Here is a 21,171-nt window from a genome sequence, read left to right as displayed (position 1 = left end):
AATCAAAGTGTATCACTACAAAAACTCAACTAAACACAAAGGAGTAAGAGAGGAAATGAGAGACAAAAAGCTATGAGACATCAAGAAAACAATTAACAAAATGGCAATAGTAAATCCTTGTCTATCAGTAATTACTTTAAATGTAAGTGGACTAAACTCCCCAACCAGAAGACATAGATTGGCAGAATGGATAAAAAAATAAAATCCAACTACATGCTGTCTGCAAAAATTAAGCTACTTCTATGTGATTGAATATGATAAAATCAATGAAAAACTTTTAGAATTGTTTCTACAATAAAATGCTTATAGTATAATATTAATTTTAAAAAGCAAAATTGTGTTTATATTATTCAAGTTTATATAGTCATGTTCACCCATTCACCTCCTCCTTTTACTTCCTTCCTCTCCAACCCATGTCATGTTTCAAAAATTCTCAACCAGATTTCCAGTCTGGGCAATGAAAAAAATCAATTTATACTCTTAAGGCGGAGATATTTTGGCATCATTAGACTGTGAGACTAGGTTAAATAATGGATTGTGAAATCAGACGGCCTGGACCCAAACCCTGTTGTCCCACTTATTAGACATGTGATTTCAGCATGTTAGTTATATCCTTGGATCTTCAGTTTCTTCATCAAGGAAATAGAGACTATAACAGTATCCATCGAATCAGATGATTAAATGCAAGATGATTGTCAAGGCACATAAAAATGCTTTCTGTAACTGACAGTTTTATTTTTCTTGAGGTTACTATGCAAATTCAGAGAAAGAAAAAGAAGGGAGTGGGGAGGAAGATGTCATAAAGACATATAGGCTTTGGAGAGTAATACATGAATACATGTTCATGGAACACTTAAAAATTTCATAAACTCTCCAATTCCATTTCAGGGGGATTCTCTCTTTGGTTCAAAGACAGTGCTGGGTGACTTTTTACACTACCATATTGGCAGCTGGGAGTTAGTAGCTGGAAACACCATCCATTGTCTACCCTGACTCCTCATGTCACTACAGCTTCTCTCTTGGTCTGTGTCCTGTGAGAAGACAAACCAAGCACTTGGGGTTTTCTGGAAGACGCAGAGCTTGGTTTTTCTTGACATACCTTAAAGCCACAGTCAAGTAGGTAGTTGACAAAGAGGAATCTAATTAGACTTGCCATGCTCATGGGAAGATGGATGGCCTAATATAGGTAAATGTGTCAGACACTCATGTGCACATTCAGGTGGTCTATCTCCTCCTCTGGGTGCAGTCTCAAGTCAAGCCCAAGTTTGATGACATGAATACCAGTTAAGACACACTGTCCCATTCACTGAAGATGAGAACTCAGACTAATGAATTTGCTGACCTTGTGATCAGAACTTTGCACTTGGTCACTATAGGGAGACCCCTTGAAACTATTGCTACGGAATAAAAGATGAAATGCTCCTGATTATTTTAAATACAAAATTGCATGCAGGATTGTGTAAAGACAATGCCAGGTTGGACTGCCAGAATGAGCCAACAGCGCGTGATGTGCTTCCCCTTGCAGAGAGCCTATGAATGGACGTGCAGTCAGGGAGGTTTCACATCACCAAGATTCCTATCCCAGAAAAGCAGATGTTCATAGCTCTGGGAATGGAATGCAACCCTCGTGGAGAGCCTATAAATGGATGCATGGCGGGCGCCTGTCCATATGGAAGATAGGGCTATAAATGCCCTCATCTTGCCACGGCTCTTCTAGGCCTCTTTAGGGTTAAGGCACGCTCCCTTCTGAGAATTTCTGGTCTAACTTCACGTCCTGTTCCTATGAATTGTTTGTAACCAGCTTTTGCTGTAACTGTTACTGCTGTTCCTGTTTTAAGGCTATGTTAGAAATTACTGATGCACACACTATACTGTAAATTCTTATCTCTGTATACTGTACTTCTGCATACAGATGTTATGTTAAAGAATTACTTCATCCCCATGTGACCATCTCACCTCATAATCAAATGACCCTAAATCCCTCACTAACCTACCCCTGACCTCACTAAACTTAATAATAAATGCTGGCATATCCAGTGCATTTTTGGCACTGTGGGACCAGAAGGTGGTGACCACCCTGGACCCAGTTTTCACTATCTTGTGTGTGTCTATTATTTCTCGACCTGCCGATCCACCTGGGAACAAAGAGAGAGCCCTGTTGCATTGCGGGCTGCTGGCCAGATCCCACAATAGGTCACAATTTTAATACCCTGATTGAACAAAAGATACATTTACCTATTTTTTTTGTTTTTAAAGGAGTTAATTCCCCGTTTCATAGATGAAACCACTGAGACTCAGTGAAGTGAGGAAATGGGCATGCTGGGAATAGAAACTTGAAGTATAAGCTTCTTCCACAACATTGATAAGTTGAGGCAGAAGCAATTTTGCTTCTGTACCTTTCAACCTAGCAGGAGCAAGATAAGGAAAGTGAGGCCACCCTTGTTTTTATATCACCATCATGGCGGTCCTCTTACCTTCTCCATTTGAGCCCAGTAGTCCAGAACACAGCTTGCAAAATTAAATTCCTCCGGTACTTCATAGTCATTCCATCTTGGGGCTCCAACTTCTGATAAAGACCGGCAGCGCAGCTGTGAAGGGGCAGGGTGGATGTTGTGGAAGGATTTGTGGATGCCCCAGAGGATCCGGAACCTCATCAGCCACTGCATGGTGAAACAGTCCTCAGAAACCGGGCACAGAGTTCTCAAGTCACCACCTGCCTTGGGAAGAGATAGCTAATAGATTGGTTGTGTATCCAAAACTTTCTCCCTGAAATGGATGCATGTTTTTGGTTAATTGCTAGAATTATAGCTTTGTTTCAGGTCACCAGAATTTGGAAGGCAACTGATTGATTTTGGTAGGGATTTATCTTCCCAGCTGAGGAACCACACGGCAGAAAGAGAGAGAGAAGCGGTCCTTCACCTCTGTCTTACCTGGTACTGTTTAGGACACAGCTGAGCTAGGTCCCGGGTAGGTATGGAAAAGGAGGTTGAGCTCTCTTTTGTAGGTTCAGTTCTCTCTGATCAGGTGATCCACAGGAATGTGCACCCAGCAGAACTTGGCTTCTGGCCACAGCGGAGGGGGACCTTGAACAGAGAACTTGTCAGGAATTGGGTAATTCAGTAGGGGGAGGAGATGCTCAGTAAAATATGACAGAAACAATTATAGGCCTCCATGGAGAGATAATCAGTTAGAAAAACAAACCACGTTGGCCAGGAGCGGTGGCTCATGCCTGTAATCCCAGCACTTTGTGAGGCCAAGGCGGGCGGATCATGAGGTCAGGAGATCGAGACCATCCTGGCTAACATGGTGAAACCCCACCTCTACTAAAAATCCAAAAAATTAACCAGGCGTGGTGGCGGCTACCTGTAGTCCCAGCTACTCTGGAGGCTGAGGCAGGAGAATGGTGTGAACCCGGGAGGTGGAGCTTGCAGTGAGCCAAGATCATGCCATGGTACTCCAGCCTGAGCGACAGAATGAGACTCCACCTCAAAAAAGAAAAAAAAAAGAGAAACAAACCATGTATATGAAGTCATCTCCAATTCCTGTGGCATGGCCAGGGGTGTGAATGAACCAGGTCCTATGGTGCATTTTCACTAGTTCTCTATGGCTAACCTGCTCCTCCTTCCCAGCCCTACATCCCCATTGTCTCCCTTAAATGACAGCTGAGAGGCAGCGTAGCCTAATAGATAAGAGCCTGGTCTCTGGAGGTCTGGAGATAGAAAGGTCTGAGTTTGAGCTTAGGTCTGCCACTTAACCTCCGTGTGATCTTTGTGGACCTCCTTGCTCTTGGCCTCACCTTCCTTAATTGGTTTTTGATTGCTTTTGAGACGGAATCTATTGTTGTCACCCAGGCTGGAGTGCAATGGCATGGTCTTGGGTCACTGCAACCTCCGCCTCCTGGTTTTAAGTGATTCTGTTGCCTCAGCCTCCCAAGTAGCTGGGATTATAGGTGCCTGCCACCACACCCAGTTAATTTTTGTATTTTTAGTAGAGACTGGTTTTCTATTAAAAATAGAAACCTAGCTCAGCTGTGTCCTAAACAGTTTCTCTCTCTCCTTCCTCCCTGTGGCTCCTCAGCTGGGAAGATAAATCCCCACCAAAATCAATCAGTTGTGCCTTCCAAATCGTGTTGGCCAGGGTGGTCTCAAACTCTCGACCTCAGGTGATCTGTCCCCCTCAGCCTCCCAAAGTGCTGGGATGACAGGCATGAGCCACAGCACCCAGCACCTACCTTATTTGTAAAATAGGAAAGGGAACAACAATGCCTACCTCTAGGGTGTTTTCTTTACTTCTTCATTTGTTTGAACTACATGAAAGAACTAGATGAAATAATTTATAAAAAGCATGTAGCACACGGTGCTGGGCATAATCGATGTTGGCTCTTTTTGTTCACTTGGGATTCTCAGAGGAACAATTTGGTATCCTGGTAAAATGCAGGGTCTTTGGAATCCCAAAGTCTTGAGCTGAAGTCCAACCTCAGGCACTTACAAGAAAGCTCTTGGGTGAACCATTTTCCTTTCAAAGTTTGGTCTTGTCATTTGTAAAATGAAGCGGGATTTGTCAATAAGATCTGTTGCATAGGATCTTTGAAAGGATTATGTGACACCAAGCCTGTAAAGCACCTGGAGCAGGCATTTAGATGGAGGGTTGATAGTGATATTGCACTGGATAAACCGAGGTAGTAATAGGTAGCGGCTTGTACTATGACTTTTCTACTGGAGCCATTTTTGGGGTATTGTTGGAGAATGAGGGATCTCCAGTGTTTTCATTGAATCTGGGAAGAAATTATTTCTGATCAAAGTCATGGCTAAAGATTTCTGGAGACACCCAGGACATCCCTGACAGGACCGTGTGGCAAGCTATGATACTTCAGGTGTTTAATGTTTAGCTTTCTGTGGCCAGTCACTGGAGAGTTGAGAAGGCAGGGCTAGTTGACTGTGGTAAGCTAAACTTTAAACACCCAAAGCATCAAAGTACCAAAACAAAAACAAAAACAAAAAACAAACAAACAAAAAACCTCTGTTACTGAAGCAAAAGGAGCAGTCACTTTTCAGAAAAGAATGGAGACAGGAGGAAAAGCCCTTGACACACTGTCTGCATCTCAGTAGGTCTCCCCTGTGGAACTGCAACATGAGGATATGGACAAGAAGACAGGCTCTGGCACCAGGCAGCCTGGGCTTGAGTCCAGCTTTTACCAGTTACTAGCTCTGTGGCATTGAGCAGATTTCTTATCCCTCTTTTCCTCAATTTTCTCATCTTTAGCAAGGGGTATACAGCAGACAAAGGAGAACTCTCCAAACATTCTATGCATGCTCCTCTTTCATTTCCCAACCTCTCTTAAAGCTAGAGCGAGGCCATTAAACTCTAGTTCTAAACAATAAACTCCATGTGGAGGTGATACAAGTCACTTCTGGTCTAGGGCATTTATTTAAGAGCAAGTATGAGTTTTCTGTACTCTCTTCCCCTATTCAATGCTCCTGGAAACCATATATGGAGATAGTGACATCATAAAATGGCAAAGTCTCTATCAGCCTTGTTCTCTGAGTGACTTCATGTAGCTAAATATCCTACCAACTTCAGCTTTTTGCACTTGCTATCCTCTGGTTATTATAGAAAACCTATGATACATTCATTCATTCAGCGGATATTTAAGGAACATCTTCTAGGTGTGCTTTGAACATATAAGACAAGGTTGGGGCTCTCAAGACGTTTACATGCCTATGATAGAAAGACAAAAACCAATAAGCAAAAAGTCAATTAATTAAGCAAGAGGATTTCAAATGGTGATACTGCCAAAAAGAAAACAGAACAGGGCAATATGATGGAGCAAGTGTGGGGAGGTGGCTAAGGATGTTCTCCCTTAAGAGGTGACATTTTGAGACCTGAAGGAGGAGAAGCAGCCAGCTAGGGAAAAAGAACTCCAGGTAGAAGGCACAGGAAGTGCAAAGCCTGAGGCTGACATTTTCAAGGCATAGGTAGGGGGCTGGAATGGCAGATTACTGAGTGAGGAGAAGTGTGATAAAGTGTGAGGTCAGAGACACAACCAGGACACACGCCAGTAAGAATCTTTATGGGCATAATAAGGAGTTTGGATTCTATTCTAAGTGCAATCAGTGAGTGCATGGGAGTCTTGTGAAGACATAAGAGGAAAGAGACATGATCCTATTAAGTAACTCATTTTCTTGGTGACTTGATTTTGAAATAAAGTAATACAGGAAAGTAAAACATTCAGAAAAAGAGGTCAGATTTGCATTTAGAAAGCCCGCTGTGGCAATTCTGTGGAGAAGATATTTTAAGGAGGCAAGAATGGATGTGGGGATGCCAGTTGGGAGGCACTGCAATAGACTAAACAAGTAATGATGGTGGCTCAGACAAAAGTTACAGCACTGGAGATGGAGGTAAGCAGATGGATGTGGGATAGATCTTTAAGATAACCTTAGGAGGACTTGTTGATTGTTTTGATAGGAAATGAATAAAAAGAATCAAGGATGAATCTCAGCCTTTGACTTCTTCAATAATATAAATGGTAGGTCCTAATTTATATATGAAAAAAATGAAAGCTGAAAAGATTATATAGCATGTACAAAGTCACAGACGCTGTAGAAGGCAGGAATAGGACTTGAATCCTGATTTTATTTAAGCTAGTTTTTCCTGCTTATAGGCTGTCTCTATCCTTCTGCCATGCTTCTCCACACTCTGGAATTGATGACAATAGAAAATTCCAGTGTGGTTTTATTTTTGTTCAACCATGCCATGTAAATTGACCAATGACTTCCCCACTCATCTCAGATTGAGTTTTGCATGGACTTATATACTGTGGAAGGAGTGATTTGAAATAATGTTCGGAAGACACTTGACAATGTCTACCATACAGCAAGTGCTTTTCAAAGGGTGGCTGTTATAATTTTTTAAAAAGAAACTTCAGAGCCAGATAGACCCAACTAGAATCTTTTTAAAAAAAATTTTACTTTAAGTCTGGGATACATGTGCAGAATGTGCAGGCTTGTTACATAGGTATACATGTGCCATGGTGGTTTGCTGCACCTATCAACCCATCATCTAGGTTTTAAGCCACACATGCATTAAGTATTTGTCCTAATGCTCTCCCTACCCTTTCCCCCAACCCCTTGACAGGCACTGGTGTATGATGTTTCCTTTCCTGTGTCCATGTGTTCTCATTGTTTAACTCCCACTTATCAGTGAGAACATGCAGTGTTTGGTTTTCTGTTCTTGTGTTAGTTTGCTGACAATGATGGCTTCCAACTTCATCCATGTTCCTGCAAAGGACATGAACTCATTCTTTTTTTATGGCTGCATTGTATTGCATGGTGTATATGTGCCACATTTTCTTCATCCAGTCTATCATGGATGGGCATTTGGGTTGGTTCCAAGTCTTTGTTGTTGTAAATAGTGCTGCAATAAACATACATGTGCATGTATCTTTATAGTAGAAAGATTTATAATTCTTTAGGTATATACCCAGTAATGGGATTGCTGGGTCAAATAGTATTTCTGGTTCTAGGTCCTTGAGGAATCCCCACACCGTCTTTCACAAAAATGAACTAATTTATACTCCCACCAACATTGTAAAAGTGTTCCCATTTCTCCACAGCTTTGCCAGCATCTATTGTTTCCTGAGTTTTCTTTTTTTATAAGTCAGAGTCTTGCCCTGTTGCCCAGGCTGGAGTGCAATGGTGCAGTCTCGACTCACTGCAACCTCCATCTCCCAGGTTCAAACGACTCTCCTGCCTCAGCTTCCCAAGTAGCTGGGATTACAGGCATGCGCCACCCTGCCCAGCTAATTTTTTGTATCTTTAGTAGAGATGGGGTTTCACCATGTTAGCCAGGCTGGTCTCAAACTCCTGACCTTGTGATGTGCCCACCTTGGCCTCCCAAATGTTTCCTGACTTTCTAATAATCACCATTCTGACTGACGTGAGATGGTATCTCAGTGTGATTTTGATTTGCGTTTCTCTAATGACCAGTGATGATAAGCTTTTTTCTTCATATGTTTGTTGGCTGAATAAATGTCTCCTTTTGAGAACCGTTTGTTCATATCCATTGTCTACTTTATGATGGGGTTGTTTTTATTCTTATAAATCTGTTTCAAAAGAACACACAGGCCATTACAAATCATATTTTGTTTTGATTTCTAGAGTCAACATGTCAGAATTCCAGGAAGTGAAAATGCTCTGAGGCAGAATAAAGCTTAGCTTGAATCTTGAGCACTGGTTCCAATCAAAAATGCTCTCCTACATTGTCTTGAGCAGTGAGCTGAGATCCAGAGCGAGACTCCGTCTCAAAAAAAAAAAAAAAAAAAAAAAAAAAAAAAAAAAAAAAAGACAAAAAAAGAAGAGACATATAAAAGACATATTAGGAGTTCCTAAGACAATGTAGGAGAGTATAAAAGTATAGCCAAGTTATAAAACAGGATGTCTTCATAAAAGAGGATGATTTTGGAGTATAAAAGTATACAGTATGAAAGTATAGCCAACTAAAGCCAAGTTACCATAAAAGTATAGATGAGTTATCATAAAAGAGGATGATTTTGAAGTTGATTTTTCTAGGTAAGCTAAAATTCACATGCTCACAATGAGTATTGGTGGCACAGATAAATCAAATAATTCACAACTGGAATTATAATTGTAGGGCTTTCGCTTCAGGTATCATGATCTTCAAGTATCTCGAAGTCAGATGTACTATGTAGTATTTTACATAGGATCAACTTTTTGATAGGTACCAACTATAAGCCCTGGACAAAATATAAATAGCAACTTCAGAGTGCATTAGAGATCAGGTAACACAAAAATAAATTAGGAAAAGTCTACCTTTGAATAAATAAATGGCATTGAATGAGTTTTCAATTTTTATGGAAAAATTTCAAGAGAGAGAGTCAGAGAAGAGGAGCTTCAAATTTTGTGTATGAATTCTGCCCAAATCCATGGTTGATCCCTGAAATACACAGAATCCATGCAGCCTCAGGCTAACAGAAATGAATGGTATTTTCAGATGCTGGGCACTACAGAGGGAAAAGAGTTTGGAGTTTGAGTATAGTCAAGTTAACCACCTGCCAAAAGAAATGAATAAAACAAAATCCAGAATCTCTACAGTATATTAATGACAATGTTCAATATAAAATCTAAACTTACTAGATACACAAAGACACAGGAACACATGACTCATTTGCAAGAGAAAAAGAACATCAATGGAGAAAACTAAAGACTCAGATGTTGGAAATAGTAGAGAAGGATTTCAATAACAGTGCTATAGCTGTAATGATTATGCTCAAGGACTAAAAAAAAATACGTTCAGTATGAACAATAAAAAAGTTAGTGGACAAATAGAAATGATTTTAACATTGAGACTGTTTAAGAATGTATTACTCTAAATTAAAAATGAACTTAATGGACCTTATAGCATATTGGAGATCTAAGAAATTTAGCATACTTGAAATTAGTTCAAAAGAAATTAACAGTCTGAAGAACTGTTTTCTTCAGAAAAAGTTTTTTATAAGAAAAAGAGGCCGGGCGCGGTGGCTCAAGCCTGTAATCCCAGCACTTTGGGAGGCCGAGATGGGCGGATCACGAGGTCGGGAGATCGAGACCATCCTGGCTAACATGGTGAAACCCCGTCTCTACTAAAAAATACAAAAAACTAGCCGGGCGAGGTGGCGGGCGCCTGTAGTCCCAGCTACTGGGGAGGCTGAGGCAGGAGAATGGCGTAAACCCGGGAGGCGGAGCTTGCAGTGAGCTGAGATCCGGCCACTGCACTCCAGCCTGGGCAGCAGAGCGAGACTCCGTCTCCAAAAAAAAAAAAGAAAAAGAAAGAAAAATATTTTTTATAAAAAGTGAAGCCTCAGTGAATCGTGGAACAATGTATGTGGGTGGTGTGTGTGTGTATATATATGTATGTATATGGAGTTCCAGAAAAAGACAGAAAAAATATTTTAAAAAATAATGACCAAAAGTTTTCCAGATTTTGGTGAAAGATATAAATTTACAGATCCAAGAATATTAGAAAAATCTAAAATGGGAGAAATACAAAAAAGAACAATACTTAGGCATGTCATAATCAAATTTCTTAAAATCAAAAAGAAGATAACATTTTGAAAGAAGACAGAAGAAAATCATACATTACACATGTGGGACAATTGTTCAAATTACCACTGACTTCTCCACAGAAACAAAGGAAGCTAGGAAGTGATGTCAGCAAGATGGCAGAGTAGTTAGTTCCCCACTCACATTCCCCAATAGCAACAATAATTGCTCATCCATTCACAGGCAAAAGTGCCTTTGTGAGAACCTGAGGATTTAGGCAGGAGTTGTAAAACCCCAGTGGAGCCCAAGACCTAGGAGAGTTGTTTTGAGAGGGTAAACCCACACATGGGCGACAAACTCATTGACTGTGGTCCTAACTCTGGATTTGGAAATGGCCCCATCTGCCTCATGTTTGGTGAAAGCCCTATTTGGACTTGATCCTGCTACCGAAACCATCTGCCTAGGGGTCTGACAGGAGGGAGTCATGCACAGTAGTACATCAGAAAACAGGCCCACTGAATTTGGCCTCAACTGAGGCCTTGAAACAACCTTCTAACTCAACTCCAGCCTATCTCAGCTGCAGTATGCAATCAGTCCTACTTGCATAAAGACCCAGAGAAAGACATGTCCATATGAGTCCCTAGGGCAGGATTTTGGATTTTAGTCCCCAAGCAGACCAGAAAGGGCCCTCAATTTTGCCTCCAAACCCTCTCAGCAGCAGCCCAAGAGCAATTTTGCCTGCACATGGAGCTGCTGAGAGACTTGCCCGTCTGTGCCACTGGGACACCCTTGCCAACTTCAGTCACATCGCAAATCCTGAAATGACCCTGAATTTCAGCCCAAGGCTCCCTCAGCTGAGATCTAAGAGCAGTTCTGCCCAATCAGGGAATAGCTGGGAGACAAACCCATGTGAGTCCCCAGGGTCATACTTGCCAACCTCAGTCCCCATAGCAGATCTTGAAAGGCCCTGAATCTCAGCTCCAACTTCACTTAGCTACAGATCGAGAGCATGGCTGCCTGCCCAGGGACCCACTGTGAGACATGCCCATCAGTGACACCAGAGACAGGCCTGCAGATTTCAGTCTCAGTTGTAGACCTTGAAGCAGCCCTGAAACTTGGTTTCCGCCCCTCTCAGCTGCAGACTGGAGCAGTACCGCCTGTCCAAGGTCTCACCCAGTGGTTCAGCAAAAGCCCCCCTGGGGACCTGGAGGAGTCATAGCCATTCACAAACCAGGTAACAGGCCTGTTCCTGTGCATTTGAAATAGACCATCAGCCCAGTACCAGCCCTTTGGACCAAGGTCCTGGAGACAGTAGAGACCACCCTGGGCCCAGACAGGATCCACGCCTGCTAGAGTAGGCTCACCAACTGTGAACTCCATGTGGACCCAGCAGCAGTCATGTTACCTGGCTCCAAAAGCATTTGGCTACAATCCCATAGGCAAACTCATCCGCCTGGGAATCTAACAGAACACAAACCGGCTAAAACCAGTTTCTAAGGCCTGGAAGAAGCATTTGCTCTTTCAAATGCACAGATGGAAAGGTTACATGAATAACAAGAAATCAGACAAACATGAAACCACCAAAAAAATTAACAAAGCCCTAGCAACATACCACAAAAAAATTGGATATCTATGAATTGTCTGAAAAAAATTCAAAATAATTATTTTAAAGAAGGTCAATGAGATGCAAGAAAACACACCTAAACAACTAAATGAAATTTGAAAAAACAACAACGCATAAAAGTTTTTCTTGCAGGGCATGGTGGCTCATGCCTGTAATTCCGGCACTTTGGGAGGCCAAGGAGGGTAGATCACTACCTATTCCAGCACTTTGGGATCCCAAGGTGGGATCGAAAAACTACCTATCAGGTACTATGCTTATTACCTGGGTGATAAAACAGTCAGTACACCAAACCCCCACAACATCCAATTTACTTATGTAACGAACCCGCACCTGTATTCCCCAAGCTAAAATAAAAAACAAAACAAAACCCTACAGTGCTTCCAAATGCCCTTGGAGCAAATTTTGAACTCTGTAATGCAGTCTACTCTGCCCTCTGACTAACTGTCCTGCCATTATCTCCTGGGGAGAAAGCCTTCATGTCCTGCTTTAAGGCTGCCCTAACAAAATAACACAGGATAGGTGGCTTAAACAACATGATTGATTGTCTCACAGTGCTGGAGGCTGGAAGTCCACAATGAAGATACTGGTAGGGTTTGTTCCTTCTGAGGGCTGCAGAGAAAGAAAGGATCTGTTCCAGGCCTCTCTCCTTGGTTTGTGGATGCCTATCTTCATGTTCACGTAATGTCAGCCTCGTTAATGTGCATCTCTGTGTCCAGATTTCTTCTTTTTTGTAAGTGCACCAGTCATACTGAGTTAGGGCCCATCCCAATGACCTCATGTTAACAAAATTATCCTTGTAAAGACCCTATTTCCATATAAGGTCACATTCTAAGGTATTGGAGATTGGGACCTCAAAATACGAATTTGGGGAGGGGGCATACAATTCAACCCATAAAAAGTACAGCATGTTCTTTCTTTCTCTCTCACTCCCTGTCTCCATCTTTTCTTACTCTCTCTCCTCCAGTCTTTTGACATTTTTTCCAGGCGTTACTATTCACCACCGTCTATTTTCCTGGGGCTCACTCTAACCTGTTCTCTCTGCCTGGAGCATTCCCCAGATCTTCATAGGAAGGTTCCTTCTCTTCACCTCTCAGAGAGGTCTTCTCTGGCCAACCTACCCAAGACCAGTCCCTCCTTCTGCTCCATCAAGCTATCCATTTTTCCTGTTTGATTTTCTTTGTCACATTGTCCATCATCTGAAACGTCTTTTAAAATTTGCCTACTTGATGTTGCACGTGTTCCTGTATAGAATGTAAGTTTCATGAAGACAGGGACTTGGACTCTTTTCATTACAGCTGTGCCCCACCTCCTACCACAGAGCTTCATGCTTAGTAAGTCCTTGTGGTGGGTTTAAGGATGGTTGCAAATTCTTTGGCAACCTTCCAATTGAAAGATGGGGCTATTTCTGGCTGACTACTCACCCTTGAATCTTGGCTGGCTTGTGATTTCTTTTCTCCAAGAGAATGTCGTAGACATAGCTATACTGGTTTAGGCCTAACATTGAACAAGACGGGCAATCTATGCCATGGTCTCAGGGAATCTGGGCAACCATAAAAGAAGCCAGACTACCCATGAAGGGCCCTGATATGGTTTGGCTCTGTGTCCCCACCCAAATCTCATGTTGAATTATAATTCCCAATGTTGGGGAAGGGATCTGCTGGGAGGTGATTTGATCATGGAGGCGGATTTTCCCCTTGCTGTTCTCTTAACAGTGAGTAAGTTCTTGTGAGATCTGATGGGTTAAAAGTGTGTAGCTAATTTAAAAATTATTTGGGAGTCATGATGTGTTTCTGTAGTCCCAGCTACTTGGGAGGTTGAGGCAAGTGGATTGTTTGAGGCTAGGAGTCACACATTAAGTTGTGATTGCCCCGCTGCACTCCAGCCCAGGTGACAAAGTAAGATCCTGTTTAAAACAAACAAACACAAAAAAAGCTGTTAAAAGTACATGAATCCAGTTTCTCAATTGAAAAATAAAAGACAGTACTCTATTTTATTATATCCCAGAAATATTCTATCCCTCAAAATAGAAAAAAATAGCAATTACTGATTCTTACTTGCTTAATTTTCTCCATGCTACTTATCACAGCCTATTCTATTTTATATTTTGCTTATAAATCTTAATTATTGTGTGCCTCTGCCTCTGCCTCCCACATTCCCTACAAGTAGACTGAGTTCTGTGAGGTAGAAAACTTTTTTTTTTTAATGGAGATACAGGTCTTGCTTGAGTTCAGTGGCACTGTGGCCTATACCTCCTGGGCTCAAATGCACACCACCATGCAAGGCTAATTTCATTTATTTTTTATTTTTCATAGAGATGGAGCCCCCTGTGTTGCCTAGGCTTGTCTCCAACTCCTAAACTCAAGTGATCCTCCTGCCTCTACCTCCCAAACTGCTGGGATTAGAGATGAGCCACTATGCTTGGCCGGAAACTGTTGTTGTTTGTTGTTGTTGTTGTTTAAAAAGCTGTGTCCCAGGGCATAGGGTAATATCAGGCACTAGCAGTTGCTTGTCAGATAAATGAAAGCAACATTTTGGGTGCCACCTGGTGGAAAAAGCAGCTATTAGTAATTGGGTTTTGCCTGTTTTTCTTTTGTAGCTATATTGGTTGGGTGTGTCTGGGAATCTTGGAGGAGTGGTGGGGGTAGTGACCAGGACACCTTCGGCCAGGTGTGTCCTTGTCGCCACCTTTGGCTAGTTGAGCTATATTTATCAGGTCTGGCTCTGCCGAAGAAGCTCAATCTTTGGCTAGTACCATCCTTAGAAGGAAACAGTTAACTTGGAAATCAACTGGACCGCTGCAAACGAGAAACTCTACAGTGTTAAGGCACTGTACTAAGGTAGCTAAGGGCATTGAGATGAAGATTTCATTTTCAGAAAATAATAAAGTTGCTAAAGCTGAGATCTGTCCTCATGCCATTTAATCACATTATTACTAGATTGGCCCTGGAGTCGCCAAGAACCAGCTCACTGTCTGGGCTGTTCTGTACCCCATACTGTGATTCAGGAAACCCAAGTCTGTTACAAAAGCCAATTATTGAGAGGTGAGAGTCCCTGGGCCTATCTCTTTCCAAGGTGACCATGCCCTGGCAGAGAGCCCCTGGACACCAAGACAGCATCTGGCTTCTAGGGTAATACCAGCTGAAATGCTGATCTATGTGCCCAGGTCAGAATCATAGTGGCAGACATTTCTGAGGCTTTTCCTGTTCTGCTCAGACTGCTGGAGAGATGAAGAAAGGACCTGACAGCTAGCGAGTTCTCTCTTGCAGCAGAGGCCAGAGGGAGCTCCAACAGAGTGTTAACCATAGCACACATAAGTAAGAAGAGAGACGATAACTAAGCTCTCCACCATCTGGCTCCCTCCATATTCTCCCTCAGATATCACTGGAAAGATTCACAAATAGCCAGCATTATTTACTGCCGGGTAGGAGAACTGTGATAGTGGTGGGTGAGTGTTTTTACTAAAATTCTTTAACAGCTTCTGAGCATCCTTTGGTATTAGGCATATGAAAGGTAAACAAAATGACAAGAGAAGACAATGATGGTTCTTTGAGGATGGTGCTATCACTTAGTAGGCCTCTTTCTGAATTACAAGTTTCAGATATCATGTTCTCTCATAAATTCTTCTGCTTAGCTTGCTGGTGTGTCTAATCCTCCCTCTGACCCAAATAAATTGTGGGTCATTTGATTGGATGAGCTCTTCATCCAGCTCACAGTCCCATAATCTCTGTTTCTCTTTTTCCAGGACCCTCTTCTTTTTAGAGTATCCAGCTCCTGTATGGACATAGGAGATGGGAGGTCACCCAAGACTGGATTAAAAAAATGACCAAAACAAAATCTTGACTCCATCAAAAAGCTGGATCTTCATATCTGTGCATACCCTCCTCTCCCTGCCCAGCCTCCAATGTCTGCTAATTTCTCCCCTTCACATCCTCTTCTGTGGGCAGGCAACCTCTCTTGATTGACCGATCAAAGGTATATAAAATGAAGCAAGGGGTTATTTCTGTTCACAGCCCCCAAATTGCAGAGGCAGCTTCATTCACTTGCCCCAACCCATCCTTCACACTAGCACCTCTTAAACATTCATTTCTTCCTAGTTGTTTACCTGAACCCTGATAGGTGCTTCCACAGACATGGTCTGCTGCAATCTCTACTGCATCTTGGTGGTGATGCCGGATCATTCTTATTGACTGGGTGAGGTAACTGAAGTTCAGTATGGGCAGGCACTTCCCATTAGTAACAGAACTAGAACTCAGACTCGTAGCCTTCAACTCTAAAATTAGCTACTTTTCCCATGGATCCTTGACTACTTCCTTTTAGGTAAAATGATACTACTTGCCCTGCCCTTTGGGTTTTCCTCATGGTTCCATCCTTCACTTCTCCTCCTATTCAAATGTTTATCAAACTTCAGCCATTGATTCCTCACCTGCATTGAATTTTTTTTTTTTTTTTGCTACGATCATACACTGTTACCTCTCCTTTTATTTACTCAATGTTTTTTACATTGCTTCTCTTAAAAATATTTTCAAAGAAAAAATACATTAATGAAAATGCTCTGAATTCTTACTATAGTTAAAACATAAGTTTTACATGCCACAAACAAATAAAATGAAAAGTGAATACAATAAAATCACAAATGCTAATGTTATTATGTCTCATTTGGGTATAGTTGCCTGCCAATTATTTGAGATTAGTCTTGTTCTCTTTTTGTTAAAGAAAAAAGTAATGTTTTATCAGTTACTTATCACTATCATATTGTTGGATAACAAACAACTCTCAAATCTCAGTGGCCAACTCATTTTTTCTCTCACGGATCTGCAGGTTGTCTGGGGAGGCTCTGCTTTAGGCTAAGGGTCAGGTTTAAGTCTTTTCTAGAAGGCTTTCTTTGGGAGACTTCTGACTCTCCAAGGCATGCTCCTCTTGTGAAGACGGCAGATGCCTCACAAATAAATACAAACCATGTACACATGTTTAAAAAGCCCCCTTGTGTTATGCTCACAAACATTCCAGTAGCCAAAAAGCTGTCAAACCAGCTCAACCTCAGTGGAACAGAGAACGATTTTCTTCCCATGGGGTGGGGTGTGCAGTAAATGGAGATTAAATATTTGCTGAATAACAAATATACTCTACCACAAAGGATGAAAAGGTGTAGAAATAGCAAAACAAACTTTCTGGTATAATTGAAAAGAACTGGAAAAGAACTGCCTTAGACCAATCATAATTTATGTCCTAGTGGTGAGCTCCCTGCTATTCTGACCAAAATTAGAGTCCTTTTAGCAAGAAACAAGGTGTAGTACAGGTAGGTGGTTGTGGGGAGTGGCTGTTGGGTAGGAGAAAAATGAGTTTGCAGCAGTTTTTCAGTTTCCTTCCCTTTTGCAAGTTGCTTCTCTAATTCTGTATCCTTTCTTTTGTTCTTTCCCCTTCATGTTTATTAAAAGAGTGAACTACATTAGCGATTTCTATTTCTTTTCACTTCTCACTGATAAGCTCACAACTATCAGTCTCCTACCCATAATTACTCCATTGAACTATTTTTTGTTTGGGTTTTGGTAATAACTTATCTAATATTCTTGCTGCCAAGTGCAATAGATCCCTTTAGCATGTCTACATAAACTGCATGTCTACCCTAACAAGTACAGATTAAGAGAGCGGCTTTGCCAAGGTCCAGAAGCCAAAACAAGCAAATTGATGGAGTGAGTATAGAAATTGAAAGCACAGGTGTTGTATGCCGCTTGGCCTGTATTAGAATCTGGCTCTGTCATTTAATCTCTCTAAGTCTTAATTTCCTCCTTTGTAAAATGGAAAAAATAATAGTGCCTGAAACAAAGGGTAATTGTGAACGTTAAGTAGGATTAATATGTGCATTTACTTGGGATAGTGCCTAACTCTTGGCAAGTGCTTGATGAACGATCAATATTATTATTACTATTGTTGTTATTATTACCAAGTCTTCTTAAGAAGAGTCATGGGCTCTCAGATAACCTTTGCTTTCTTCTCCTACTTACTTGAACTTGCTAGGAGCATTCATCCTCCATCTCTGGGTTGTAGGTGAAGTCCTCATAGTGCTCACCTCTCTCGATCTCCTGGACCATAGATCTGATGTCCCAGAAGCCCCAGGAATTGAGGTGCTTGTTGTTCCTTCAATAAAACCACCTCCCCATTCTCTCTCCATGGATTCCCCAACTCACAAGCTGTTGGAAGCATACACGTACCTCATCCCTGCCTTTCTTTTTTTTCCCGAAGACTACTATCAGGATCTTGGTTTTAAAATTATTTTAATATTTGAGTCTAGGAAGAGTAGATAACACCAAAAACAAGGTATGGGTAGCTGATAACTTTGGCAGTGCTTACGTTGTTCTCACAGCTATGATCTGAGGTCTGTAGATGCCATACAGAGGTGAAACAATGTGGTATTTATCATGCATCTGGGTCAGTGCCTGGCATATACCAAATGCTTAATAAATGGTGGTTCCCCTCTGACCCTGAGAGTTCCAAGGTTTGGGGTGACTTGGGGATGATTCTAATGTCCCAACCCCACACACACAAGTCTTCCTGTATGGAGGTCTTCTCCTAGGGTAAAAGAAGGGGCCACGGCCTTTCATTTCCTTCTCAAGCTCCAGTTTTATGCTTGCCTTTGTCTATCTGTGGGAGTATTTATGTTTTCCTCTTTTCTTCCCTCTCTTCCATTCTTCCTGTCTTCCATTACTTTTCTTTATCAGTTTCTTTTACTATTTTTATTTTTTAAATTTTTTTCCTCTTCCTTTCTCCCTCTCTTTCTTGTGTTCTTTTGCTTTCTTCTTTCTCTCTATTTCTTTCCTTTCTTCTCTTTATTTTTCTGATTCTCCCTCCAATTATTTTTCTTCTATCTTTTCTCCCCTTCCATCTTCTCTTTCCTTTCTTCCTCCTTCCCTTGCTTCCTCTCTCCCTTCCTCCATACTTTATTTCTTTTTCAATTGCTTTCCCTGGCAGCTTTAATATTTCCCTGACTTACTTTTCTTTCCTCTTTTTCTGTTACCCTCTTCTTTTCACTCTCTCTCATTCCTTCCGTTTCTTCTTTCAACATCTAACATGGTAATGTTTTGTGTTAATAACCAAGGCAAGACAAAAATTACATTCATGTTCTTTCATAAAGAATATCATATCTTCACAGTAAGGCCACGGGCCCAAAGGGAAAAGAAAGAGAAAGAAGAGGGGAATCCAAATGAATGCCTCCTAGATGTATTACTGCGCACGGGCTTTCCCAGACATCTTCCACTCCTTGTCTCGAAGCTTGGTTCGTTGAATTTTCCCTGTGGAAGTCTTGGGCAGGTTCAAGACAAACTCTATCTGTTGAAAAAAAAATTGGTCCAGGGTGGGTTGTCTGTGACCACAGTGGGTTGCATTTTTCAGTACTGCCACAGGGTGAGGGGAAGTCCTTCAGGCTGGAGCCACTTCAGGGCAGCCCCTCTGTGCAATAAGAAGCTTCAGAAAGTGCTCTGGGATGAGGACAATAAGAGGTTGGCTAGAATTGGGCATAAAGGTCTTTGACATATTTTCAGACAGAGGAGGAGCAGCATAACAGACACAACATGGCACAGCAGTCAGCCAGTTGAGCCTTGACATCAGACTCTCTGGACCCCAGCTCCTCCTCTACCAATCACCTGGCTTTAACTAGGTCCTTGGCTTTGCTAAGACTAGTTTCCCTACTGAGTAAGCTGGAGGATAATAGCAACTTCATTGGGTGATTGTGTGGACAAAAGGAAATTATGCAGGCTAAGTTACGGGCATGGAGTCAGCACTGAAAAATACTAGCCGTTGTTATTAATCTGGATTAATCTGAGGTCTTTAGATATCTAAGACATCTAAGAATTAGGATACCTCATTTTGAATTCCATATCAATCATTTCCTATCGATGTACACTAAGCAAAATTATAAAATCTCTCAAATTTCACAATTTGCTCTTGTTAAAAGGAATGTTTGAAGTTGAGGATCCTCTATCTCTAATATTCCCAAATCTGAAGACATGGATGATGAAGACGCCTCATTGAGCCTTCCAATGATGTGGCTCAATTACCTTGGCATTGGTTTAAGCATCAGATGGTCTTGAATTTAATAAAAATTAACTTTTTTAACTTTAATTTAATAATAGGGATACTGAGATGGAAAAAGTATCTTCTTAGTGGCTGATATAAGAATTCTTCTATAAGTCAAGACTGACTTTGTTGAGAAGGGTTTGTTCAAACCACAATGAAATGGAGCAGAGGTCAGCAAACTATGACCTGCAGGCAAAATACAGCCCATGTCCTGTTTTTATCAATAAAGTTTAATTGAAACAGTCATATCCATTCATTTAGAAACCGTCAACCTTTAACTCTGCATGGGCAAAGTTGAGTAGTTGTAACAAAGAACATATAGCCTAAAATATTTACTATTTGTGCCCCGAAGGGTAGATAGAGAGTGGATGAAAGCCACAGGAGGTATCCGGATTTAATGCTAAGAAGTAAGCTACTCTGCTTGTCATGAAGAGAGAAGCAGAAGGGACTGGATGTAGTTGGTGGAAGGAGGCAGAAGGTGGAAATAACCTGTTGCCTTGAGAATTCTAGAGGAGATACTTGCGGAAAGAGACACATCTAGTGAGATATTTGAGTAAGACACTGCACACTGTGTGATAGGACTCCTTGACTCAGCCTTCTACAATATTCAGTTATACTTAAACGTTCATAATAATTTTGGTGTGCCTGGATTTCTAACCTCCTTTGTAAATACTTATTAAATGCTTATTATGTGCTAGCTACTCTTCTAAGTGATGCCTTCTTAAATGAACTCATCCTTAACGACGTGTGAAGGGGTAACAGCATAATTCTCATTTTGCAAATAAGGAAACTGAGGAACACAGAGGTTATTGAGTAAGTGGTGGAGGTGAATGTTGAATCCAACAGTCTGATTCCTGAGACTGTGCTGTGCTGCCTCACTCTCAGAGGCTGCAAGTCCACCTAGTGGACTCTGATATGCAGCTGAGATCCCCCTCCAGGGACAAAGAACTCCCTCCCCACTGCCAGACCCCTGTGGGAATTGCCTCAGCCAAAGACAGCTGTCTTGTCCAAGGTCACGCTCCTTCCCAGGGCAGCCTACATCCATACTTGATCCACCTGTGACTGTAAAGACCCCCTTCCCTTCCTCACCTTGCCTTAGGACAACACTGAAAGGTTATGCTAGCTTCAGAACTCCCATGGGATTGGCTGGGGTTCCCATTGAGACTAAGTCACAGTGCAACTTCACCCTCTGCTTTTAATTCAGAGTGAGTCAAAAGCTGAGGTCATTTTTCAAGCATCAAGATAGTTGCTAGATTGTCTTCCTGGGCTTTCTTGATCATAGTCAGAAAGACTTTTTTTTTTTTTGAGACAGAGTCTCACTCTGTCACCCAGGCTAGAGTGCAATGGCACAATCTCGGCTCACTGTAACCTCCACCTCCCAGATTCAAGCGATTCTCGTGCCTCAGCCTCCTGAGTAGCTGGCATTATAGGCGCATGCCG

The 21,171-nt window shown here is 41.7% G+C and overlaps 2 protein-coding genes across 18 annotated transcripts in view; both read right to left on the bottom strand.

Annotated features, from left to right (window-relative positions):
- ACSM1 (acyl-CoA synthetase medium chain family member 1) overlaps nt 1-2,975 on the bottom strand; it is a 58,733-nt gene extending 55,758 nt beyond the window's left edge. For 8 of the 17 annotated variants that reach the window (XR_012429356.1, XR_012429357.1, XR_012429355.1 and 5 more), the window contains exons 1-2: nt 2,931-2,975; nt 2,475-2,717 (exon numbers count right to left, since the gene is read on the bottom strand). Coding sequence is in view for 7 of the 17 variants with exons in the window: in XM_005591403.5 (XP_005591460.2) it covers nt 2,475-2,666 (192 nt within the window). In the remaining 10 variants the exon portion in view is untranslated. The remainder of the gene's footprint in view (nt 1-2,474; nt 2,718-2,930) is intronic. The other 9 variants (XR_012429358.1, XR_012429359.1, XR_012429354.1 and 6 more) reach the window with 2 other exon arrangements.
- A 15,509-nt stretch (nt 2,976-18,484) lies between these two features.
- LOC102121480 (acyl-coenzyme A synthetase ACSM2B, mitochondrial) overlaps nt 18,485-21,171 on the bottom strand; it is a 35,210-nt gene continuing 32,523 nt past the window's right edge. The window contains exon 14 of the mRNA XM_005591398.5: nt 18,485-18,984. Within this exon, the coding sequence (XP_005591455.2) occupies nt 18,880-18,984 (105 nt within the window). The 3' untranslated portion in view covers nt 18,485-18,879. The remainder of the gene's footprint in view (nt 18,985-21,171) is intronic.

The sequence above is a fragment of the Macaca fascicularis genome, chromosome 20 (genome assembly GCF_037993035.2).
Source record: "Macaca fascicularis isolate 582-1 chromosome 20, T2T-MFA8v1.1".
NCBI classification, from domain to species: domain Eukaryota; kingdom Metazoa; phylum Chordata; class Mammalia; order Primates; family Cercopithecidae; genus Macaca; species Macaca fascicularis.
The sequence above is the reverse complement of the archived record's forward strand: the minus strand, read 5'-3'. Positions and strand labels throughout refer to the sequence as shown.